The sequence below is a fragment of the Thermobia domestica genome, chromosome 8, assembly GCF_964235325.1.
Source record: "Thermobia domestica chromosome 8, izTheDome1.hap1.1, whole genome shotgun sequence".
Taxonomy (NCBI): domain Eukaryota; kingdom Metazoa; phylum Arthropoda; class Insecta; order Zygentoma; family Lepismatidae; genus Thermobia; species Thermobia domestica.
This window is the reverse complement of record NC_137461.1, coordinates 193,056,667-193,081,375: the sequence shown is the minus strand read 5'-3', so window position 1 is coordinate 193,081,375 and position 24,709 is coordinate 193,056,667. Positions and strand designations below refer to the sequence as shown.

Below are 24,709 nucleotides of genomic sequence, written 5' to 3'. Positions count from 1 at the left end.
GATGGCTGGCTTGAAAAAGCTTTTACACTTTCGAAATTGCCTCTTGTTTTAACCGAATCATAGACACTCGTAAAATCGACGAAAAATTGGTAAGGTGAATTGTCTGTTACAGGAGGGTAACTTCAAGAAGTACAGCCTCACATTTTTTCCCAGTCTCTGGTTTTCCTTACCCAGCTATTTGGCAAGGGATATGTTATAAAATAGTTCGTTTAGCAAAGTTCCTTATATATATATATATTTGGTCTAGGAATTAATTCGTGCGGTTTTACAAAAGATGACATAACTAGCTTATTGTCCCATAGTTTCGTTGATCCAAACATGCGTTGAAAACTACTGTCATTGAGCATCTTGTTTAGTATATGTCAGTTGCTTGAAGCGGAAACAACATTTTTTCTTCAACTGAAAATGGCGCATTTTGTGCCTGATAAAGTGTTTTTGCGGGGAGTTATTCTTCATTGCTTTAACATGAAGAAAAGTGCTACCGCAAGTCGTCATATTTTAGTGGAAGTGTTTGGTGACCATGCTCTAGCTGAGCGAACGTGTCAGAAGTGGTTTGCACGGTTTAAAGGTGGTGATTTCAGCTTGGAAGACCAAAAGCAATTTGGACAGCCAAAAGAATTTTAAGATGAAGAATTGAGAGCATTGCTTGATCAGGATTCGTGTCAAACGCAGGACGAACTTGCAGAAGCATTTGGAGTTGAGCAAACAACAGTTTCCAAACGTCTCAAAGCCATAGGAATGATTCAAAAGATGTCTTATTGGGTTTCACATGAATTGAAAAGAAAGACGTTGAAAGAAGAAAAACCGTTTGCGAATTGCTGCTTCAAAGACAGAAAAGGAAGGGATTTTTGCATCGAATTGTAACTGGTGATGAGAAGTGGATTCATTACGAGAATCCTAAACGAAAAAAGGCCTGGGTGAAGCAAGGTGAACCAGGTCCTTCACAACCGAAACGAGATATTCATTGTGCAAAGGTTATGCTGTATATATGGTGGGATTTGAAACGTGTGGTGTACTATGAACTTCTGAAACTTGGTGAAACTATTAATGGACACCGCTATCGACAACAATTAATGCGTTTGAAGCAAGCTCTGGCCTGAAAACGACCAGAATGGAATAACAGGCATAATAAACTTATTTATCAAGATGATAACGCTCGCCCACATGTCGCAAAACCGGTCAAAACCTATTTGGAAAATGTCGGATGGAAAGTGTTACTCCACCCGCGATATTCACCAGACACTGCTCCGTCTGACTACTACTTGATCGATTGCATGAATAACGATTTGATTGGACAGCGGTTCACTTCTTCAGAAAATATCGAAAAATGGATCTTTGATTAGATTGCGTCAAAAGATGAGGAATTCTTTCGACACGGAATCCGTAAATTGCCTGAAAGATGGGAGAAAGTAGTGGCTAGCGATGGACAATATTTTTGTTAACGTATTCATTTACTTTGTTTTTGAAATAAAGCTTCAATTTTTATTAAAAACCGCACGAATTAATTCCTAGACCAAATATATATATATATATATATATATATATATAGGGTTCATTATGAAAGTAATGAGCATGATGCTACCCTGACTTAACAATCCACCGCAGCGCGCACTGCCGGCGCGGAAAAAGTAGTGGGTGGTCTGTCCTTCTAAATGCGCCCGGAGTCAGTCTGCTGCGAGCAGTGACAGCGTGTGGATGTCGATCCGCGTGAAGCACGTTTTTACAAGTTGTAACACGGCGCGATGGCGGGTTCGCTCGAACAACGCTACGCTATAAAATTTTGCGTCAAGTTGGGTAAGAATGCTACGGAAACACCAGATGCTGAAAGAGGCCTACAAGCAGGAGTGTTTGTCAAGATCCCAGGTCGGAAAATGGCACAAGTCGTTCAAGGAGGGTCGGGAGGAGGTCGCCGACGAGCCCCGTTCTGGACGCCCAATAACGGCCAGGACCGACGACAACGTTAACTGTGTGCGTGAAGTGTTGCGCTCAGACCGGCGTGTGAGCAGTCAACAAATCGCGGACACCCTGAACATGTCAACATTTGAGGTACATGGGATAGTGACCGAGGACCTGCAAATGCGAAAGGTCTGTGCGAAGCTTGTGCCGAATGTGTTGACGAACGAACAAAAAGAACTTCGAGTTTTGCGCTGCAAGGAGTTGTTGGCATTGTGTGAGTGAGATCCGGACTTTTTAGACTCAGTCGTAACTGGAGACGAATCCTGGATGTTCGAATACGATCCAGAATCCAAAAGCAGAGTGCGGAGTGGCACACCTCATCATCCCCCCGCCCCAAAAAGGCGCGCATGAGCAAATCCCGAATCAAAACCATGCTCATTGTCTTTTTCGACGTTCGAGGAATCATCCATTTCGAGTTTGTGCCACCAGGACAACCTGTCAACGCAGGATTTTATCTAGAAGTGCTCAAGAGACTGAAACGCAGGGTCGCCTGCGTTCGAAGTGACAGCAAAAACTCAATGAAACTCCACCACGACAATGCACCAAGTCACACCGCCTTCACCGTCGTCGACTTCCTGGCCCGGAGCAGAACCCCAGTGGTCCCCCCCCTATAGTCCTGACCTGGCTCCTAGTAACTTTTTTGTTTCCCCGTTTGAAGAGACACCAAGGAAAACATTGGGACTCCGTGCAGAACATTCAAGCCCATGTTATAAGGTTTTTAAAAGCCATTCCAGCCGAGGACTTTAAAGATGCTTTCCAGGCGTGGAAAACACGTCTCCAGAAGTGTATCAATGCAGAAGGAGCGTATTTTGAGGAATTTTAAAGATTTGTAACAATCGGAGCAGTAAAACAGTTTTTCTAAAGCAATGCTCATTACTTTCATAATGAACCCTATATATGTGAAAGTATCCACCCAACCGTGTATTTTTGCAAGCCATAAAGAGATGTGGAATAACAGTATATTTCATCAAACCTATTGGGGGTGCAGTGTCTCAGTGGTAGAGCGTTCACCTCCGGTGCTTGGGGTCCCTGGTTCGATCCCAGCTCGCATCGTGTGGACTTTGTGGTGGACAAACACCGTGCTCGTGGGTTTTCTCGAGGTTCTCCCGGTTCCTCCCACTCTTCATTCCACCATTTCATTCGTTTCTCATAATCACAGTCTCCTTTAGCCTAACCGGCATAACCGTGGGACGTAAAACTTAATTTCATTTTCATTATCAAACCTAGAAAATTAAGAAATTCTAAATTTTAGTGTTTTCCCATTTCTTAACTTCTAAGATTGACATCGTATGGTTCAGCGAGGGCAAATTTAGTTATTCCGTCGCGCTGCGTCTTGGGTTCCGCCTGCACTTCAGTCTTACATTAAGCATTTTTTGTTACTGTGCGGTCAGTAAAGGTTATTTTGTAAAGTTTCCGACCGTGAAAACTGTAAAAGCCGTGGGTTCGATTTATAGTTTGAGTGGGAACCCTGAGAGGCCGTATTATACGTGCTGTGAAAATCCATAACGCTAGATGTGGCAGTGCTTGGTATCTCTCTCTCTAGTTCAAAACGATGGCTCGGTAACTTAGTTTCCAATGCAGAAGGCTCCGTTGAAGAAATGAGATGATGATCTTGGTCTTTTCCTTGTCCCAAAATTTGTTCACAGTTGTTACAGACCTATTTTAAGCAGTCCAAATCCCAAAAGTCCATTGGACTAGTCTGAAGACTTCCGTTGAAATATGACCTATATTCCAGCACTCTCCTTCATACCGTCGTAGAATTCGAGGGACGATCTTAAGACATATCGTGAATATTTGCCCTGATGGATGCAGATCATGTTGATCTCGTTCCTGTACATTTCTGGCAGCTCCTGCTCGTAGAAAATTTCCAATTCCTCGCTCTGCCAACCTGACTTTGCCTCGGTAACAGCAGCCAACAATAGGAACCCTTTCGAGAAAGCTTCTTTACACGCCCAGATCCACTTTGTGATGCGTTTCGTGCCTATATAGCTCTGCATGATGGTTGTTGGTTTGGTTCAGTCGGAAGGTAGATCCACTCCTCATCCAGTGAAGCCACGTACCGCCACCTTTGATTTGCCATATGCTGCTTGTGCAGTTTTCAAAGACACATTTAGACGATTTGCGATCTGTCTATGGGTCGGGGGCTTTTCTTGCATGCCCATTCTGCGAAGTTCGGCCTACAGGCTGATGGTGGATTATGTGCACGGCTGTTCCCGACCCGTTGTTGAACCTAATGCTGGGATCACGGAATCCATATACTTCGCGGTTATATTCTCGATTAGACAATCTCTCTTTTCTCTTGCACCAGTTTTTGATCATTGAAACACTAAGATTTGTATTGTAAAATAGAAAATAACATTCTCCAGAACGACTCGGTTTTGATAGCATTTTCGCTTTACCAAGGTCGGGCGAATTCATTCTGCACGCGAAAGAAAGGAATCTAATTTGGTCAAACATTCTCGGAATAACATTCTGTAGAACCAAAAATAAAGCACGATGGTCTCTTTTGTTCAAGCTTTCACGAGATCGAGCTAAGTAGCTGCTTAAAATTGTGAGAAAAATAACTAAGATTGATACATTTCATATATAAGGTTCATTTAGACATACGTAAATAAATTTAATGTAATATTCGTGGTAAAAACTAGTTACGAGAATTGATGCTTGTGCTAGCGACGAAAAATCATTCTAACACGTGCATACCAGGTAGAGTGTGTTCTATTTTTATTGAAGCAGTAAGAAGCAAAATAAGTATATTAATTCAAACAATAGATTATTCCACATCTGTGAATATACAGAACAAATAATCTTGTAAGAAAGTAAAATATAATTTTGAGAAACATTGATCTCGTTGTCCATGTTTCCTGAGAGTTAAGACAAGCTCTCTTTTCCAGGTAGAGAAGAAATATGAGAATTTACTTTGAAACTGGAAAATAGCTTGTAATTATTGTTACTACATACAGTATGGTCTAACATCGATTGTATTAGCGTGCTATAGTTGACATACTGTTTATAAAACGTGACAGTGATAGATGTGAAACATTCTTTATCCTTGCGTAACTATTTTCGTGCGTACAAATCACGTAATCAATCAGAAATTATCCGTTATACAAAAACAAGTTCTCTATATAACTTTCGATTGCCTACATAGAATTCAGTGATTTTGCATACCATATAAATAATTTCCAAGTCTGTTTAGTCAATCGAAAATTTCGTTGGAAATTACTTCTGTTCAGCGAATAACTTTTATTTATAACGTCTTTGTACATCCGTCAGCAAGAAATGGCAATCAGAACTGAACTATTTTGAATAGTTTTCCGTAACTGTATAACGCAGGATAATGAAGGGATGCAGATTGTTTGGATTATTTTCTATATGTATCACTAAACCAAGAAACAATGGCGTTGGGATTGAATGCATTGACATCACTCAGTTGAATCTTCCTGTCCGACGAACTTCAGCCGGAACTCGTGATACATCACTAGTAATTCTAAATATCTACTTACGAGAATGCTGTCATGTATGGTAATGACATTCAAGTACGAAAGCGTGAGAATTTTTTGGAGAGAAAGTGGTTGGTAAAGGTATGGTTACAAAGTACACAAATTGGAAAGAAATAACGGAAAAGCGGTAGTATATAGTTTAAAAAGTAAAAAAAAAAAAAAAAAGTGGGTAAATGCTAGCTAATAAAGCAGGAATAAAAGTAAAGTATACAAATGTTGTACACGGTTTAAAAATGTTTATAAAATTTAAGAAGTATAACCTGGATCAGCAACACTTCACCAGCTTCGAATGTTTCTAGTCGGGTCTCTTATTGGAAATAGGAACGGGAAATGTATAACAGTAAATATCTTATAGAATGAGTGTAGCAATATGTTTGTTAGAACTGTTATTGGAGTAGTGATAAGATCGCGGTCACGCAGATATATATATATATATATATATTCGAATAGAAATACCTGGCTCATCAGGTTAGTTAAAATATTGTGTGTATGCATGCGTGCAAAACGCACTATTTTCGCAAACATATCTGATATTGCAAATTATTAACTTAAAAGTTCTATCCCCTTGAAATATAGATTACTTCACATCATAAGTAACATTAAGTACTGTAGGCAGTAGTCTCTTAAAAAAGCGTTAAACCACATTAACATTGGTTAAGTGCATACGTAAGGAACTCTTTCCATATTAAATTCTTATGTCTGTCCTTTCTATTTTTTGTTAGTTCTTGAAGAATTTTCTCTCGGAAACATGCTGCCATCTCCAAACCTTACGTGTGTTCCGAGTTCCTAAGTATAAAATTCTCTCCATTGCTGCAAAAGTTCATTTGAAGTGCAGTCGAAATAGACTTTAGAAGGTACAGCATTTTCTTCGAGAGTGAAACTTTAAGACAGACGACTAATAAAGAATTCTGTATAAAATTTGTTAATTACCGTACTAAATTAAAAATTAAACTTTCGAGAGTTCAAAATTTGAGTCATAAGTTTCCAATACTTTCCGTATGATGTAAATAAGGAAATAAAATTCGATGAAGTGAAGATTAATTAACTGATCTTATTTCAAGTGTGTGTGATCTAAATTGGTCGTGTTTATTAGTGTTGCATAAATGATTGTAGAATATTAGTTTCTAGAGCGACGAAATTAATGATTATAGGTAAGTTTGAAGTAGATTTGCTGTTAATGTCGTAGATTTATACTATTAGTGATCTGATTTAAAAGTGAATTATGGGAAATAGTTCATGAATTTGTGTATATATAATTTCAAATTAGTTCTTGCTTCTCATTCTAAAAGTTACTTGTATGAAATAGAAATCGGGAACTTTTAGAAAATTACTACTTCTGCTGTATTTCCGTCTATGAAAATTTTACCCAAGACAATACTGTTCGCTTGAAACAGGAAGTTCATTCAACATTTTAGTTAAAATGTTTATAATTTGAGTATTTAGGTGCTAGTATTAATAAAATAAAATAACTAGTCTTTCCTCTTCTGTTTTTTAATCATTGTAAGATGTTCTGAAGTTTTTCAAAGCCTTTATTGAAGGCTTGAAGAAATATATTCAGTTCTATCTGTTGGATTGATGTGATTGAAATGTCCCGTTTTACATCTGAGGAAGACAGTCTTTAAACCTGCGCCCCCATTGTATACGAACTGCTAATTATATAATATATATTTTAAAGATACGATAAAATTACGCTTACAATTTTACGCTTGAAAATTTGTATCTTGGAAAAGTTCTAACAAAATACTACCGCTTATTCCTTATCTAGAAAGAAATAACTTCCATTTTCTGCCATACTGCGAGAAACAATAATAGTAGGGGCTCTTAAAATGGAGGTATGGGGTGGTTTGAAGAAGAACGACAAATGGGGCATCTGGAGCAAAGTTTTATTTTGTTAAATGGAACGATATATATTAGTATGCATAATATAAAAGAGCACACGCAGAGAAATACAACGCCGTTGGTCCCATTATTATATATATATATATATATATATATATATATATATATAATATGTCACATTCTTATTCGTACACACATTAATTTGAAAGAAAACCATTATGTATTAAACATACCGGTGGTAAAATTGACAGCAGATTGCTGGAGGAGTGAGGTAGGACAATGATAGCCAAACCCAGTGCAGAAAGGGGCCAAACCAAGGACACCATAGAAAGGCAGAAAAGAAAACATATGAGAACTCCCGAATTTACGCCACATTGTTATTCGTACACTTGTACACAGGTTTACATTTCATATACTAAAAAGGAAAGGAAACAGCATTAGAACACGAGCATAGCTAGTGTGGTGTACAGGAAAAGGACATATTAACTGCTGGTGTTAATCGCGGTGTACACAGGTAAATAAACCTTCAAGAATGGGAAAGAGTAAAGAGCTAGGAGAGAAAGTCAGAGAGACAATCGTAACGCTGTAGCATTACGGGGGTGGTCGTTAAGAAAATAGGACTATTAATAGTAAATAGGCACACAACAGTTCAATGTGTAGTAAATAAGTTTAAGTATAGTGGTTCAATGAGAAATAAACCAAGAAATTCGATGAATAAGAAGTTAAGTGAGAAGGACGAGAGAGTGATTGTGAGACAGATGAAAACAAATCCCTAAGTGCTCCAAAAGTCCAAAAGATAATAGAATGTGCTACAGGGAACAAAGTAAGTACTGACACGATTCGTCGAGTGCTACACAAATAGTTACCGTGGTCGAATATCTCGGAAGAGGCCATTCATAAGTCATAAGAATCCTAAGTTACGACTTCAGTTTGCAAAAGAGCATGTTAACAAGTCAGAAATTTTGGAACAATGTCTTTTGGTCAGATGAGACTAAAATTAATCTCTTTGGGTCTGATGGGGTCCACAGGGTGATGCGAAAACCCGATTTCGACAACAATATTGTCAATACCATACCCACGTAAAACATGGAGATGGTTCTATTATGTTTTGGGAGTGCATATCGGTAAAACGGGATGCTAAAATTTAGTTTATTGATGGTACAATGGACAAGGTTATGTAGCTTGACATTTTGAGGAAGAATGTTAAGCAAAGTGCAGAAAAATTGGGCATGCTACCAACTTTTATGTTCCAACATGATCACGATCCCAAATATACGGCAGGTATAAATAGGAACTGGTTAATTTGGAATGTAAGCAAACAATTGCACACCCCTCACCAATCCGCTTACCTTAACCCTATTGAACACTTATGGGTTTATCTGAAACCTAGGGTTCACAATAAAAACGTTAAGTCAAAAGAAGACTTAAAACGGGTGGTGACGGAAGAATGGGGCGAATATCAGCCCTGCCACGTGTAATACTTTTCTCTATTCTATACAGCAGCGATGTATGGCAGTTATTAAAGCCAAAGGCTACGCTACAAAGTATTAGTTATTTTGTTCTTTCATAAAATTGTTTCTTACGTTAATGTTTATATCTAACTGTACGAATAACATTGTGGCGAAATATTGCATATCTTAATTTAGTTACGCACGCATTTTATATTATATCGATTTGTAGATTGTTTCTTTGTATCTGTAACAAAAAATAAGTGTTTCAGAAGTATTTATGTTCAAGCAGAAATAAATGTCCTTCATTTGTTTACCCGCATATCTCTATTTTCTTTATGATCACCATGTGTACGAATATAATTGTGACATACTGTGTATATATATATATATATATATATATATATATATATATATATATATATATATATATATATATATATATATATATATATATATATATATATATATATATATATAATATAATATGCGAAACTAGGGAACTACCTGAAGTGGCTCTTTCTTTAGTTACTAACATAAAATTGTTTGTTTTCCCCCAAAGTTGACACCTCGTGAGATAGTTTTTTTATATCTGGAAATTGTAGACCCATTCAGCTTTATGAATGCCATTAGACAAAAGCATGAATCCATGCTACGTATCTCTCCCAGAACTTCCCAGTCTTACCATAATTATATTTTCCAAACTTGAGACCTAGCTAAACATCCAAGAACAGTAATATCTCTCATTTTAAGACAGTTATAAAAAAAAAGTCATTAAGAGTTAACAACCTCGCTCCATCCTTGTTTTAACTTTAGTCGTGCTAGTAGCGCATAACTAATCTGCGATTTGATTTGAGGCAAAGCATTAGTTCAGTTCTCATCAAAATAATAAATGAAGCTTAATTATTGTGGATCAAAATGTGCTCCTTATCCATATTTATCACCAAAATTTATAGAAAATAAAATTCTAAGGACAATTTGTTCGCTACTGGCAGGCTGGGGAACAAACAGTGGGAGATTATTACATATGAATGAAAAAAATTCAAATGAACATGTAAAAGTTCGTCCAATCAGAAGTACAACCTACCGAATGTGGAAAGTAGAAAGCTCTAGCATGAAATGGGGGTCCAAGCTCAAGCAATCCGAGTAAATATACCAGAATTACCATATGCAAAAAGGAGTCGTAAGTCTTGCAATATTCTGCCACACAACATACATCATTTTTACGCTACAATAAAAGCAGGTTAACATTCAAAGTATAGCCCCTCATGGTGTACTGTCTGCAGCCACTTTCCTGACAGTTCTTCAAACCACCCATGTCTTGTCCTTAGAGGCAAAGCAGTCAGTCACTACTGTTTACACTGCCTGCTTGTTGCTGAAACATTGTGATTTCAGGAAGTGTCATATGCCGAGACAGGTAGTAATCCGAAGGAGCAAGGTCAGGAATATATGCCAGGTGTAGCATTAGTCTGATGCCATAAAGTTCCTTAAATGTTCGTTGCATTTTTCGAGTCGAGAATGGTTTTGCGTTATCCTGTTGCAGTAAGGCTCGCTTTCGGTTCACAAATTCAGGATATTTCTTCATAATGCAGCACGCATCCGCTCCAACTGTTCGAAATGACCGTTGGGAACGTACTCAAAGTGAATTACCCTATCATAGTTCCATCATACGCAGAGCATTACTTTATGCTTGAAAACTGCCCTGTTTGACAACCGGTTTCGGTTTCGGATTTGACATCTGATTTCGGAAAGGCAAACTCTTGTTGTCGCATGTAACATTCTGTTTCAGAAAACGAACATCATGGATTTGCATCAGTTGTCGGCACTATCCACGCACGCTTTCCTGGATCTGACCTGGGGTAGCACAATGCGGCAGCTCCTGATATTTTCCCGAATGTGTGAAGGTAGACTACGGTATGTCGAGTTGGTTTGACAATCGTCGTGTGCTGGTGGATAGATTTTCTTCAGTGGCGAGTCGTATAAAACTGATAACCCTTGGACGGCTGGGCCATGGCTGGTCTTCAGTTCGAAATATCTGAAAGCAACGAATTGCTGTGCTGTGGTTCACTGCAACTTCCCCTTTATCATAACAAATGCTCTGGGTTGCTGCCGCAGCTTTATACTAAAGTTTGAACTAACGTAGTAGCAGTTCACGCATCAGACGTTGTTCAGCGCTCATCGACACTGTCACTGAAAACTGACTGAAAATACGGAGAACGACGCCCCTGCAGATTGTGGAAATAAGACTTGAAACTTGCCTTCCATTGTGTCAGAACTAGAATACTAGGAAGTCTGTTATTGTCCCTGAAGTAGGACTCATTTCTCCACACACTGCCATCCCAAAAATCACTGTTCTAGAACGATACGTTATTATGAAAGGAAAATGGTGCACTCACAGTCTGCAGATGTATTCGATAGGCATAAAAGTTCACCACAATTACTATAAATAGATTACACTTTCATACATACATCATTTTACGTACGATTTTTTCTTAGATTACTCTAAACATTTACTATAAAAATATGGGGAAAAATTATTGGCATGATATTCCTCGTGGCGGAAAAATGAGTTAGTTCTCCCTTTCATGTGGAAAACCTGAATTTGATTCCTGATAGTATATGAGATTCGGATTATTAGTCAAACCTGTTGGATTTAAAATGAGAGAAACATAATATATTCAGTTAGTAAGAGTAGTTGGTAAAACGTTGATTCAAAAACTCAGAAATGTTCAAGAAAATTGGAAAGTAAAAATAACTAGGGAAATATAAGCACTAATGAAGATTGGAATAAAAGGGAAAGATTAAGTATTGACATAAGCGGTCGATATAATTGATTTCGACCACTTTATTCTACTGATAGAACAGGGCATCATGCATAGTTATATCAAAGTTCTTTACGATGCCTAGTATATAAAAGCGGACTGATATACCTATTTTCCATTAAAAGGTTGTTAGAAAGGAACTTGGGAGGCTGAATTTTCATAACAGGATTAGGAATGTCTTGACCCACTATTTGGGAACACAAGTGTATTTTATTTAGGCCTGTTGTTAGTTATACGGCTGCTGGCTTCGTTTGTATGAATCTGCAGTGAAAAATCTACATTGTCAGTTCAGTAGGTTTACTCTCGGGGGATCACCATAGGAACAATACAGTATTATTGGAAAACGGACTCCAGGTGTTCTAGGTTCCCTCACCGAATAGTATACATGTTCCCCGTGTTCATTTTGCGTGCTCTTACGTTCCGTTCGAATAGCTTGCTGAAGTAGAAACGTCGCTTTTCCATTTAACAGGAACCTCAGTAGTTGGAGACCAAACGTCCAATACTAGTGGAAAAGTTTCAAAATTGTAGATTGAAAAACCATCTATTTCCAAGAACTTTCAATTTATTTATTTATTTTTTCATATCTTTACTCATAGCGGGATTGTATGGTCACGAACTTTTGATACACCTGGTATATACATATTTGTGTGTGTGTGTGATCTACGGATATAATAGTTCAAGTTAGGGATATTCAAGTTATAGAGGTACGGTCATATTTTTATGAGAGAGGTAATGTGAGCCACGAAAATCAATTATTTATTGCAGCGTTTCCCAACATTTTTCAACTTGCGGCATACTACAGGTGTAACTTGAATTCTCGCGGCACATTTATATATATAGATATTATTATTTGTAAATATGAAATACCGTGATTTTTTTTTTTTTTTTTTTTTTTCTGTGATTAGGCCTACTGATCTTCTCACAGAGAAGAAAGCTCGATGACTCGTTTTCCTTTGTGGTAAATCATTATGCTTATTTTTTATTCTAATTTAAAAATAGTAAACAATTAAACTGAAATATAGGACTCGGATTTTTAAAAATCCACTGTCTCTTTCGAAAACTGTATCCAACCTTTCACTAAAAAGAAAGATCACTAAATAACGACCGAATAAACAAATCTCTTGTACTTTTAAAACACAAATATAGGTAATTTGTATGCATGTATGCTTTGTCAAAAGGATTGAATGATATTTTAAACTTTCAAATCTGCAACAACAATGAAGCAATAATGGTCATGACAATGATAACAAATACTTTTCTCAACATTAAAAATGTACAGAAAAGTAACACAGTATGAAACTTTTGTAGATTCACAGTACAGGTTCATAGTAATGTGAAATACAAATATACATTTTTCCCTATGTCTTGCAATTTGATTCCTATAGAATTAACAATTTTGTTTCGATTTCCTCGCGGCACACCGGTTGGGAAACGCTGATTTATTGCAAGAAGAGCAAATGATACATAAGATAATTCCCAGTTATCAATATAAATATAAGGTATCCACTAACCTGAAAAGTCAGATATCATGAGAATGCTAGAAAGATCAGGGAATTTCAAATAGATATTACTATTTCTCAGAGCACACGTCTTTTTGCCTTACCCGTCGTTTGGTAAGGAATATTTTATCAAGTAGTTGGTTTTGCAAAATCCCCCCTATATATATATATATATATGAGAGAGAGAGAGAGAGAGAGAACCCTTGGCCGGGAAAAAGTTACTTTGTTACACTATATATAGACCTGGACATTTGTAAATCATGACCTCGAAAGCCTGGAAAGGAACTGAGTACGTGCTCGCCAAATAAGTGGGAATCCTGAAATACAACATAGTCTCTCATGGTATAGTGTAAGGATTGCCAGACAATTTCGGGTCCGGTTTACTTGGTTCCTCATCCAGTGAGAGTCGGCTACCCGATTCCAGAGCCGAAAATTGGGTACTCGAAACCTAGCGTTGGATATCGCGAAAAGTGTCAAAAATCCAAAGAAGAAACAGAAATTTGAAAATGTACATTTTTAACTGACTACTATAATTGAATTTTTTTTCCCGCTAAAATTGACAATGCAAAGCAAACCACACAAGGTAAAATCCTGTTCAAATGAATATTGGGAGCTAATCATATGTATTGAACATGATTTTTGATACCACTGCTATTAGTGCGCTGCCAAAATTCTTGTGAAAAGAGGAGTAAGGAGTGAGGTCATTCATGCCATCTATGTATCAAATTTAAAATATATCAGTAAAATATACCATCTATTCGTTCTTAGATCGATATGGCTTACACAATCAACAAATGCTTAATTAGATTCTTTCACTGCTAAACTTGATTCACTTTTTAGTTTTGGCTCTATTTTACTAATCACGGAAGAATACCAAGAGGGACGCAAATGGAGATTGGTTAAAAATTTATAACGAAGAACTTCATAATTTATACCATTTACTTAACATTGAGTCTAGGAGTCTCAGGTAGGCAGATCATGCAGCCAGAATGGAAGTAGGAATGTGTTCAAGATTTTTAACTAAAAACCCAATTGGGAAAAGACTATTAGGAAGGCCCTAGGCGCAGATGGGAAGACAATATGAAGATGAATGTCTCAGAAATACAGAAAGTAGAAACTGAATCCAGTTGGAAGGGCGGAAGTTAATGGAGAGCTTTTATGAATGCGACATTGAACCTCCGGGTTCCGTAGTTAGTTATTACATAAGAGTGCATCTGACCAAGAAACCAAGAATATACGGTTCGATGGGCGTCCTCGTCAGTAGCTAAAAACCATTGAATCCTTGGGCAGCTACCTTTTATAAAGCAGTTTTTCTTTTGTTCAGTTGGTGTATTATAACGTTGAATATTTGTTAGTATCCTTCCTGATATCATTTATCTTGGCAATACACAGAAATTTTTCTACGGGTAAACTAATTTCAAAATTAGGATATCATTCCAAATTTTTCTCTTCGAATCTGGAACACTTGAATAGATTTCAGTCTTCAACAGTATAGCTTTCATCAGCTACACTTCAGACATATTTTTGTGGAAACCTGGAGGAGCTTGGGGAAATCTAAGGAGACATTTTTGCCATTCCTCCTCACAAACTGTTTTCAACGTTTCATATAACCTCTGCTAAAAGGAACGCTAAACCTCAATTTATTCGTCAAACTAGCATAATGAGACCATGCGTAGAAACTCATATGTGAAATTCACCATTCGTATCAATTTGAAGTGCTTCTAAATTAAGTTTTTCTCATAGTAAAATGCACCTGCACTCGCCAACGAAAAGAAACACTTTTTTATTATTATTATTCGTATTATATGAATTAGGTCTACATGTACTTCAGCGTCCAATGATTCCACTTTTAAGTTACTGCCAATAGAATCCAGTGAATTCATTTTTCCTACAATTTGACTTTAGTCTGCTGTTAGGTATATATATAATATATATATATATATATATATATATATCTGTATAAAATGTGAAAACAATTATTTATTTACAATCATTTACATCGAAACAGTTCAGTCGATCTACAAAGAAAATTGTTGAAAGTTCTGGTTTTCGTGTTCTTCCATTTTCGTCTATAGGGAATTCTCAGTCTTCTGGATCCTCAATATTAACCCTTTTAAGATAGATATATCGTAGTTTTTACTACGAAATGATGGTGTCTTCAAAATTCGATTAAAAGATAAAACTAAGAAAGCTATTTAGTTCCAGTTTTATTATTATTTTATTTTACAAGAGAGGAGGCATTGAAGAAAGCCTTGGAAGGATCTATACGCTTCCGAGCGTCGGAACATAGGGGGTTATGACGTCATCACTTTACAAATTCCCTGTTTTTAGTGAGGTTTAACTTCAACATTTTTTGGCGAGCTTCTCTTTAATCCTAGATTTCTGAAGTTTTACACAATCAATTAGTGAACCCTTTCGTTTTTATCTGAATTTTTTTTTCGAATCTCTTCGTCAACACAGAAGGGGGGTTCAGAGGAGCTAAAGGGTTAAAAAAAAATGGGATATTTCTTGACCAAAAATCCCACTTTCGCGATTATTACTCAGCTCGGGTACATGATAGGGACATCTGAGTGGTACTTTCTGAAAGCCTACTCGATTCTGAACAAAACGACGTATGAATCATTATTCTACGATAATTAGGGACGTGTCAGGGATTTTTTTTTATATAACATCCTTTTTGTTACTACTGTAATTTGGAGCGCTTTGCGCGCTTTTCCCACATGGGAAAATATTTTTCCCGCCCTTAGTACTGAAAATAGGAGATTAGTATTTGTCACAAGTAATTAGTACCACAAGTACTATTTTTGAAAGTGATTTCCAGATCTGTATGTTTACCCAGGGCCGCGCCAGAAGGCCTCAAACTGGGGGAAAAAGATTTTTTTTTACAAAAATCCCTATTTTCCTTAACTTTTCCCTCCATAGGGACGTCCGAGGGACATGAGTGGTACTGTCTGAAAGCCTACTCTATTCTGAAGAGAACGGCGTATGAATCGTGATCCTACGATAATTAGGGACGTGTCAGGAAATTTTTAAATTTTGTAGGGTGCATTTTAGTGGAATTTTGGGCGTTTTTTAATGCTCTCCCAACATGGGTGAAAATTTTTCCCGCCCTTATTATTGAAGACAGGAAATTCTAATTTGTCACAAGATTGTCATTTGTATTTTTCAAGATTTTTTTTTTTCAGAATTGTGCGCAGACCCGCGAAGGGGGGGGGGGGGCTCAAAGGACCCAAACTTTAAAGAAGTTTTTGTCAAAAATATTCCGATTTCCCTTCAAAAAAGATCCCCTCAGGTACATGATAGGGACATGTGAGTGGTACTGTCTGAAAACCTACTCTATTCTGAACAAAACGACATATGAACCATAATCCTACGATAATTAGGGATGATACTGTACCTTCTTGACTGAGAGTCAACAGAAACACCTAAAAAAATAAATAAATAAATAAACTTAAAAGGGTTAAATGTAAGGCAAACAACCTTTCTAGTATTTTCAAATCAAAAACTGCAGGTTTTTTTTCTTTTCTTTTTTTTTCCCTCAATGTCAGCCCACTGCAGTGCACATTTTCTTCGTACGACCACATCTTGTTAACTTTTGATATAATTTTTTAAAATGTGAAACGTTTCAGTTGGTATAGGAATGTAAAATATGAGGGGTAACAGCTATTACCGCATTCTGTATTAGTACACGTTTTAGAGATACCGTGGCTAATACGTATATATGCACGGCGGCTCAGTGGTATGCTATTACCTCTGGTCCGTGCGGTCCCTGGTTCCATCCCGGCCAAGTAAGTTTGTGGTGGACAGCATTGTCTGTGGGTTTTCTCAAGGTGCTCCCGTTTTCTCCTGCACTTTCATTCCACCACTTATTCCAATCAGTCACTTGCTTTAACCATCCGTCTCCCTTAGCCTAAAGAGTATGGTCGTTAGACTTTAAACTGGAAGATTTCATTTTATTTTCAATACTAATATATGCTTGTTAAAATGTTAAACTATTGAATATGCGGAAGAGAAACAACATTCTTCATGTTTTAAAGTTTTTTTTAAAAAAAATATACGTTTTGTTATGCATGATACAACTTAATACATCCTATATTCCTACATTCCTTCATATACTGATAATGCCACAGTTGAAAATTGCGCGCTCGCACTGAATCTTGTCAGGGTCGATATTTTGCGGCACTATTTTTTTCTTAAACTTGTAAATCAAGCTACTAAATAGAAAACAGCTAAGTATGGTCAGGAGGTAGAAAAACATTATTCTTAATAATAGTCAGATAATTTATGTGCCCCTTGACCGATTTTCATTTTACAGTTGTTGAAAACTTTTAATTCCACAATCACACATCATATTCCGATGTGGTACAGTATGTATCCGGGGCCGGATTTAGGGGGGGGGAGTGCAAAGGTGCATGTGCACCCCACCCACTGCTTTGTTGTAAATATACACTATCTAAAGTGAGAAGCTAGCAGTGAGTTTTGCAAAATCAATAGTTCGTCAATTTTCTGAAGGTTGAAGGACCGAGAGCAGACACTTAGCATTTCCAGGGCACTTCCTCATTCACACTACAGATGCCTAAAGGCATTTAAAAAACTCAAATTTAATTCAAATGTACTGGCAGTTATTTGTTGCACCCCCCTCAGAAAATCCTGGATCCGGCCCTGTATGTATCTATATCGGAACACGGGTATCCAAATCCAGAACCTGGAATCTTGTACCGGTTCCAGAACCCAGAGTCGGGTAACCTGGATCAGTCATTGAGATCAGTGTATTTTCAGGATCCGGTTCTGGCCATCCCGGGTATATTGCCAAGTCCAAATATGATTTAAGAAATCAGTTAGTGGAATCAAGTTGGAGTTCTTTAATCTTGTCTCAAGGAAGAATGCGGAACGCATTCGGTAGGTCAGAAACCGCCGAAGTAATCTGCATTAGTTGCAGGTATTCATGTTATATTTAACTCAGGTGTACAGTATTAAGATTCAGATGATTACATTCGTTCTTCAGATAGAAACTTCCTCTTCCGACTAATTTATTATATTAGTCGCATTCCGGAAAATGTCTATAAATGGTGACATTTATTAATATTTTGTTATTCTTACGTAAAATGTGCGTAAGCGTTGTAAACAAATAGCAATTAAACGTAGCATGACAAATTCCAGACTAGTGGAAGTTACATAAGTTAATTACAATTTGGCTAGTATGATGCTTTTGTGTATCCGAAGAATGATTAATGCATTTTTCTGTGATACTCATAATCTCTGTTCGTGGTAGGAAATATGTGCTAACCACGAAGCACTAAAGTAGAACGTCTGCCTTCAATTTGATACTCAGGTTAATGCAGATGACAAGCATACATGAACTTTCTTGATGATTTGATTAACTTGCGCAGATAAAACTGGTTTTCACAGGGAATTTCTTCAGTGAAAATGTGCTGGAAAAGAATCCTGGAACGTTAGAAGGTGAATCCTGATGCCAAATGAAAATTTCGAATTAGCATGACCTGAAACAAGTCTTGCTTTTATAGATACAAGCTGCCGAAAGTTTTTTTTAAGGGGGCATCATAACTGAAATTGTGAGTTTTAGGTGAAGCGTTGCACAATTGGAAACTAGTACAAGTTCTTCGTAAACCTCCGCAATTTATTTTAAAGATGGTTATTTTTCACAGTTTACGTTCATAAACTATTTCAATGAAGAAATTCCCTGAGAAAGTTAAAGTACTAAAGCAGATTAAAATACTAGAGAAGATTAAGATGCAGACTAATTTATATTTAAGTAAATTCTCATGAGACTACAGTTTTGGATAGAAATAGATGCAACCTCTTACGTATAGCTCTGTTGTTTCTCATTTCTAAATTAGAGTATTTTGAGGACTGGTACATTCTAAAGTACTTTAGATATGTATCTAGTCTTTTCGCTACATGTATTCCACCACTTTTCACTTGGTTTAGTCAAGATTGCTTCATGTTTAAACCTAAGGGGTTTTGCTACTATCAAGTCTTATTATAGATTCGGTATATCAAGTATAGTTGAACATGAGAAATAATCATCAGAAAATACTGAGCTTGAGTCGGATTTTAAGTTATTTTCTCATGACATTTTTCTATCTGAAAATTCAATAGTTCTACTGAATAGGAATGAAGTACCCTTCTCCAAAGCCTGTTGCGTTCACTACGTGAAATAACGATACGATTTGGCTGAATGTGTTCAAGGAGAGGCGCTGATTTGATTTTTGTAAAAGAAATGTCTCCTTCTTCCCACAGTCCTCAAGATGTTTCCTGTGGTTCAACCCCTGCCTGGATTTTTCACAGGTGGCCATACCGGATACTATGGATCAGGAAATGGATATGGAGGATCGTACAGTAGTTCCCACAACCAAGGTCCAGATTGGTGGGGTAATTGAACTAGAAGAACGATGATACCTGGAAGTAGGCGGCTCTCCTCACCCTCCTGAATCATCTATGTAGTTAGAACATTTTTTTAATGCTGTAGAGGACTGGTGGGGATAAAGAATTGCTGCTGTGTTATTGTCTTTATATAATTTTTTAATTTGTTTTTCAAATACCTAAACATCAGTCAGAAAGTTTCTGCTTGTTCTGATTGGTGATCAAGTTATCTATTAATCTATCAGCTGGTAAATCATTGTTGAGTGCATCAGCTCCTGCCGATTGGATTTTGTAAATTTGAATTTCACCAGGTGAGAATTTCTTAATGATAAAATTTATTAGTGTGGACAGCTGATTTGGTGAAGTTGTTCTCAAATGCAGGGTTAAGGCAGATAACTTTCTTGTATGTTTACAAGCAGTTTCCAACCGAGCTTGTTAGCGAGACGTAAAATATCTACTTTTGTTACAATTGATACATATGTGCAATAACTACTTTCTTTTTCAAATTGCAGAATCTCGTAACGCGAGTGTTTTTCATTGGATCGACGACACATTCAATAAGATCAGTTAGTTTGTACGAGCTGTTTGCGAAGTATTTGTAAAATAACAACGTACGCAATGAAGTTACAGTTCATTTCAAACTAATAGCATCACAAGAGAGATGTTTACATCTTGTGCAAAGGATTAGACATAAATTTCTTTTAGAGGTGTAGAATTCACACCAATCTTTCAATAAAATCATCTTATTGCTGGTTTGTTGGTAGCCTATACTAGGCACCATGTATGAATTGTGTGCAGTAAGTTCTGTCGTGATATTGTGAGATTTCTTGAGTGTGTTCATTTGTTGAGTAAATCCAAGCTGAAAAAGAGCTTGTATTCGAGCATTAGTTTCATAAGTCCAGGTTAAATGAGGGTAATTATTACTAGTTCAGGAATGTATTTCCATTAAATTGTATGTGTGGATATCACTAAACAATGGATGAAAATTTGCCGAGGAATATACCTTGCTATTGAGAGACTGAATGGACAATAGAGGAGCTGTTGCATTGGAGTACTTGTGTTCTTGATGTTCACTATTATTCTTAATTACTACTTACACCTAATGGCATTTGAGTCAAGTATAGCGTGTTGTTTTGTGTTTTGTCCCTGACTGTTGTGTATTGTTTATATATTTCATAAAGTGTGCAGTGTTAATGTTCCACATGAAGTGAATTTCGACAAGCAACTTGCAGTTTCAGCACATTAAAAAACCTCATTCAAGAGGCCGTTTGAAACAAGCTCATAGGTATCTATCAGATTTTGTAAGCTACTTCGAATTTGTCAGTAATCAACGTATCATTCCATTGAGTATGTAGGAACACAGTACAAAGTTATTATTTTTTTAAGGAAAAAGAGGGAATACTGAGGGGAATATTAAATGTACAGTACATCCCTCAGTGTAATAAGTTGTCGACTAATTCCCTGCTGGACAGGTTGTCAGTATTCATATTCACGATATATTTCGCTGCACTTCGGAAGCAGTAAGTAGAGTTCGCGGTTCTGCTGAGTTGAATATTACATTATTGCAGGCCTCTTAGGTAATGGACTGTAATGATTGTGGGGCATGATAGTCCATACGAGAAATTTAAAGTCGGATTTTTTTTTTTTAAATAGATACATATATATGCAGTCAGGGACTCTCTCTACATATGTTATGATATGCAAGATATTTAACCAGGTTTAGAAATGTATTCACCAAAAAGAAAGTGTAGAGTTTTAAATACCAATTGTAAACCCTTGCACTTTTGCCGTCCCTGTTCAACTATGAACAAGCAAGAGAAAGAGAGAGTTAACTTTATATTTATATACAGAGATTTGGTGGAGTTATACATTATCTGTAAGCAAATCCACTGAATGTAAAGCTCCAAGTAGGAGCTATTGATCAGATGTGAATTTTTTCATAACTATGGCCGATATAACTGCCAAAAGTTAGTAGAGAACAGGTAAAACTTGTAAATCAGTGTTGTTTGAGCCATTAAAGCTAGGTGGTAATGTGGAATTAGTCGAGTTTTAGTATACTAAGTGGTAGCGGTACGGATGCAGTAACGGTGTTGGCATTCAAAGTTCTGAAAGGCTCAAAGAATGCTGAGTAGGGAAGGTTTTGTAATGCAGTTAAAGCAAAGCTCTCTTGAAATATCGTGCTTCTGAATCTTTGTTAAACTTTCTGGTACATTTTTTGGAGTGAACCAAACGCGTAAGAAATGCAGAAATAGATCATTTATTTTGATTTTTGAAAGAGAACAGGCTATTCATTTTTAAAGTATTCGATTCATGAGCGTGTAATAGCCATGGCAGTGAAATTTTCACTTCGATAATTTCCTCTATATAGTGAGTCAAATATACATACCCCTGTTGAATTAAATCCAGTAGGTTTGGGAATATGCGTATTTATGCATTAACCTGTGTAAAGAAAAATACTTTCTAATGGTATCCTCAGAATTAATACATTTTTTTTCTCTTCAAATGCATAAACTGTGACTAGAAGTCCAGTTCTTGGTTTATTGCGATAAAAGGAAAAAAGTTGCTTCTGTGGTTTCTTATTATTTATATTTGTGGAATTACCTTTTTTTTTTTTTTTTTTTAATATAACTAGGAATTGATTGTTAATTCCTGGCATGTTTTAATTGGGAAAAAATAAGAGAAGCGTTGTATGAGCAACATCCATTGGCATTGTGAGGGATTAAATGGTAGATAAAATCACTGTTCAGAAATTATCTGGATTTTACTTAATTGCAGATAATAAAAATTGTGTGTTGTGAAATTTTTTAGCTATAATAAAAATTAATACATTTACGAATAAAATAAATCGGTTCTGAGCTGTTCGCGGAACCAATTTTAACATTCCACAGTTAACTGGAAATATGTTTCGTAACGTTTTACTAATTAGACACCCTTATTCATCTACACACACACGCGTATGCATGTGAATATGCATACAATCATTCGCAATAATTACGCCAAAGTACAGATCTTAATCTTATTGTACTGCATGTAGTTTCTGGCTAAACTGTGATTATTTTTCATAACTTTCACGTGCATCTAGTCCCTGTAGGTTATGTGCACAGAAGTATATATTATATATATATATATTTAAAGCTTTAGTTTTTGAAGGCAAAGCCAGACAGGCATTTATTTTTACTTTATGAAATATTTTTCCCCTATATGCATACTCATTGTCACTTATTTATTTTGTCATGAGCTACATACTTTAATTTACATTATCATTTTTCTCCTTTCAGAAAGTGCATTTTCATAAATGAAATGCCTAGCTTATTGTCTGTGATGTTATTTGCAAAATGTTAACTTGTTGATGAACACCAAATTTTTTTTGGTGTTTTGGCTTTGCCTGTGATAAATATGAATTCTCAATTTGTAAGAAAGTTCGAGCATCTTCTGTTATGCATGATTGAATGAGTTCACTGATGACATGTATAGGCCTAATTTTTATTTAGTGATGCGAGAAATCTTTGCTTGGCCTAAATGTCATAGTGATCTTAGGATTTCATAATGGACGTGCTCCATTGAACGGAAGGTGTAAAAAAAAGGAAAGAAAATACTAAAAATAAATTTATATTGTTCCTCAATAGTTAATCACTGTCTCTATTGAGACGGTGCTGCATTTCCCCATGTACAAATCTTTTTTTTTTTTTTAAATTAAAAAAAAAAAGTGTGAATTAAGAAATCAAACCAGAGAGGAGAGTGAGTGCGTGTGTGTGTGTGCGTGTATATGAGTGCGAGAGTGTAAATATATATAAATAAATAAATATATATATATATATATGTAAAGATAGTGAGAGGGTGTTTGTAATAATTTGTGATTAAAGAAGTGTGTAAAAACGCGAATGGAAGGGTTGAGTAAAAGTATGAAATCCTGTTCCGCGAATGCTTGTGTCTTGTTCACTCTTGCAGTTCAAAGTAGCACAATATAAAGATAAGAAGGCTGTGTGTCTGACGCATATTGTGATAGAAAAAGATTAGTTGTGCAGCACACAGAAAAAATATCTTGCCACTTTAATTTTTGCCAATTGATGGCCGTAGAAATATTGTGATTATAGTAGTTAAATTATTATGCAATATTATGAATGTCATTAAGTCTTCCAGTTTTCGAGCGTCAGACTTGCAGCTGAAGTTAAAATATTCATTGTTACACTAGTAAAAAAAGAAAATGAATTTGGAAGACACCTACAGGGCTTATGTGCAAGCACTTAACGTGTATTTACTGAAAAAAAAATAAGTACTTAATTATCAGCTGTTGCAGGTGCTGTAATTTCTGAATTGCAAGATATATATATATATATTTATATTAAAATAATTAGAAATGAAAACAAACTTGAAGTAAGTTGAATTGTATCATAAAAGATGTATTTTCTTGTGCGTGCACCCATGCTTAATCAGGTTATTTCAGTTTCATCATACATACACTGCCAAAATTACTTCGTATGGTGTGTTGCACGTAGTTTATATTAGAATTAATTTGTTCTTCATATTAAAACAGACCATCGTTGAAAAAAAAATAATATAAGAGCATTTTTAATTTGCGAACAGTGAAGGTAATTTCCCTTAGGAAAAAATAGGGAGAAGCATATGTACCTGTGATCCGTCACTCTTCGAATATGCAGGAGAAATCGCTGCATAAATGTGATTTTTTTTCGAATGTTTTAATACTTAATTTATTTTTGTGGTAACCCACATTTTTTTTTATAAAAGAAAGAAAAAATAGTTCACACCAAATAATCAGGAATGTAGCAGAAAAATTCAATTACTGAATTAGCACGGAGAGCTGCAACTGCAAATCAGTGTTAAATATTGACGAAGGGATGGCAAAATACTCCTATTCTCAAGGTGAATAATTGCATTTAATTACCTTGTTTCTTTGTAGTACTGTATAAATTCTGGAAAGAAAGAAAAAAAAGGAATCTGAATAAAACTCTTTGAAGTATTACTTCTGGTTTTAATTTAAGAATGTGTGTAAGGTTTATCAGCTGTATACATCTTTACTGAGAGAGATTTATTTATATATTCGATAGTCCCAGTGGGATTATTTGGGACTGATGTGTTACCAAAGTGTTTCGGGTTTGATTTCAGTACGAAACGTATAAACCAGTGGCAGCTCCAGTTGTACAAGAGAAGTCACATCAACAGTAATTGCAAAACCTGTTTTCAACTCCACCTCTACAAAATCATTCCCCGGCTTCGGGGCTCTAGTGACTGTCCACTTTTGA

General features: G+C 36.3%; 1 protein-coding gene across 3 annotated transcripts in view; it reads left to right on the top strand.

The window, feature by feature from the left end:
• The window catches only part of bel (ATP-dependent RNA helicase bel), a 136,652-nt gene extending 112,223 nt beyond the window's left edge, over positions 1–24,429 (top strand). Inside the window, exon 15 of one of the 3 annotated variants that reach the window (XM_081769361.1) lies at positions 19,374–24,429. In XM_081769361.1, the coding sequence (XP_081625487.1) occupies positions 19,374–19,465 (92 nt within the window). In that variant the 3' untranslated portion in view covers positions 19,466–24,429. Of the gene's footprint in view, positions 1–6,178; positions 6,498–19,325 lie in introns of those variants that run through there. The other 2 variants (XM_081769359.1, XM_081769362.1) reach the window with 2 other exon arrangements.
• Positions 24,430–24,709: the final 280 nt, after the last annotated feature.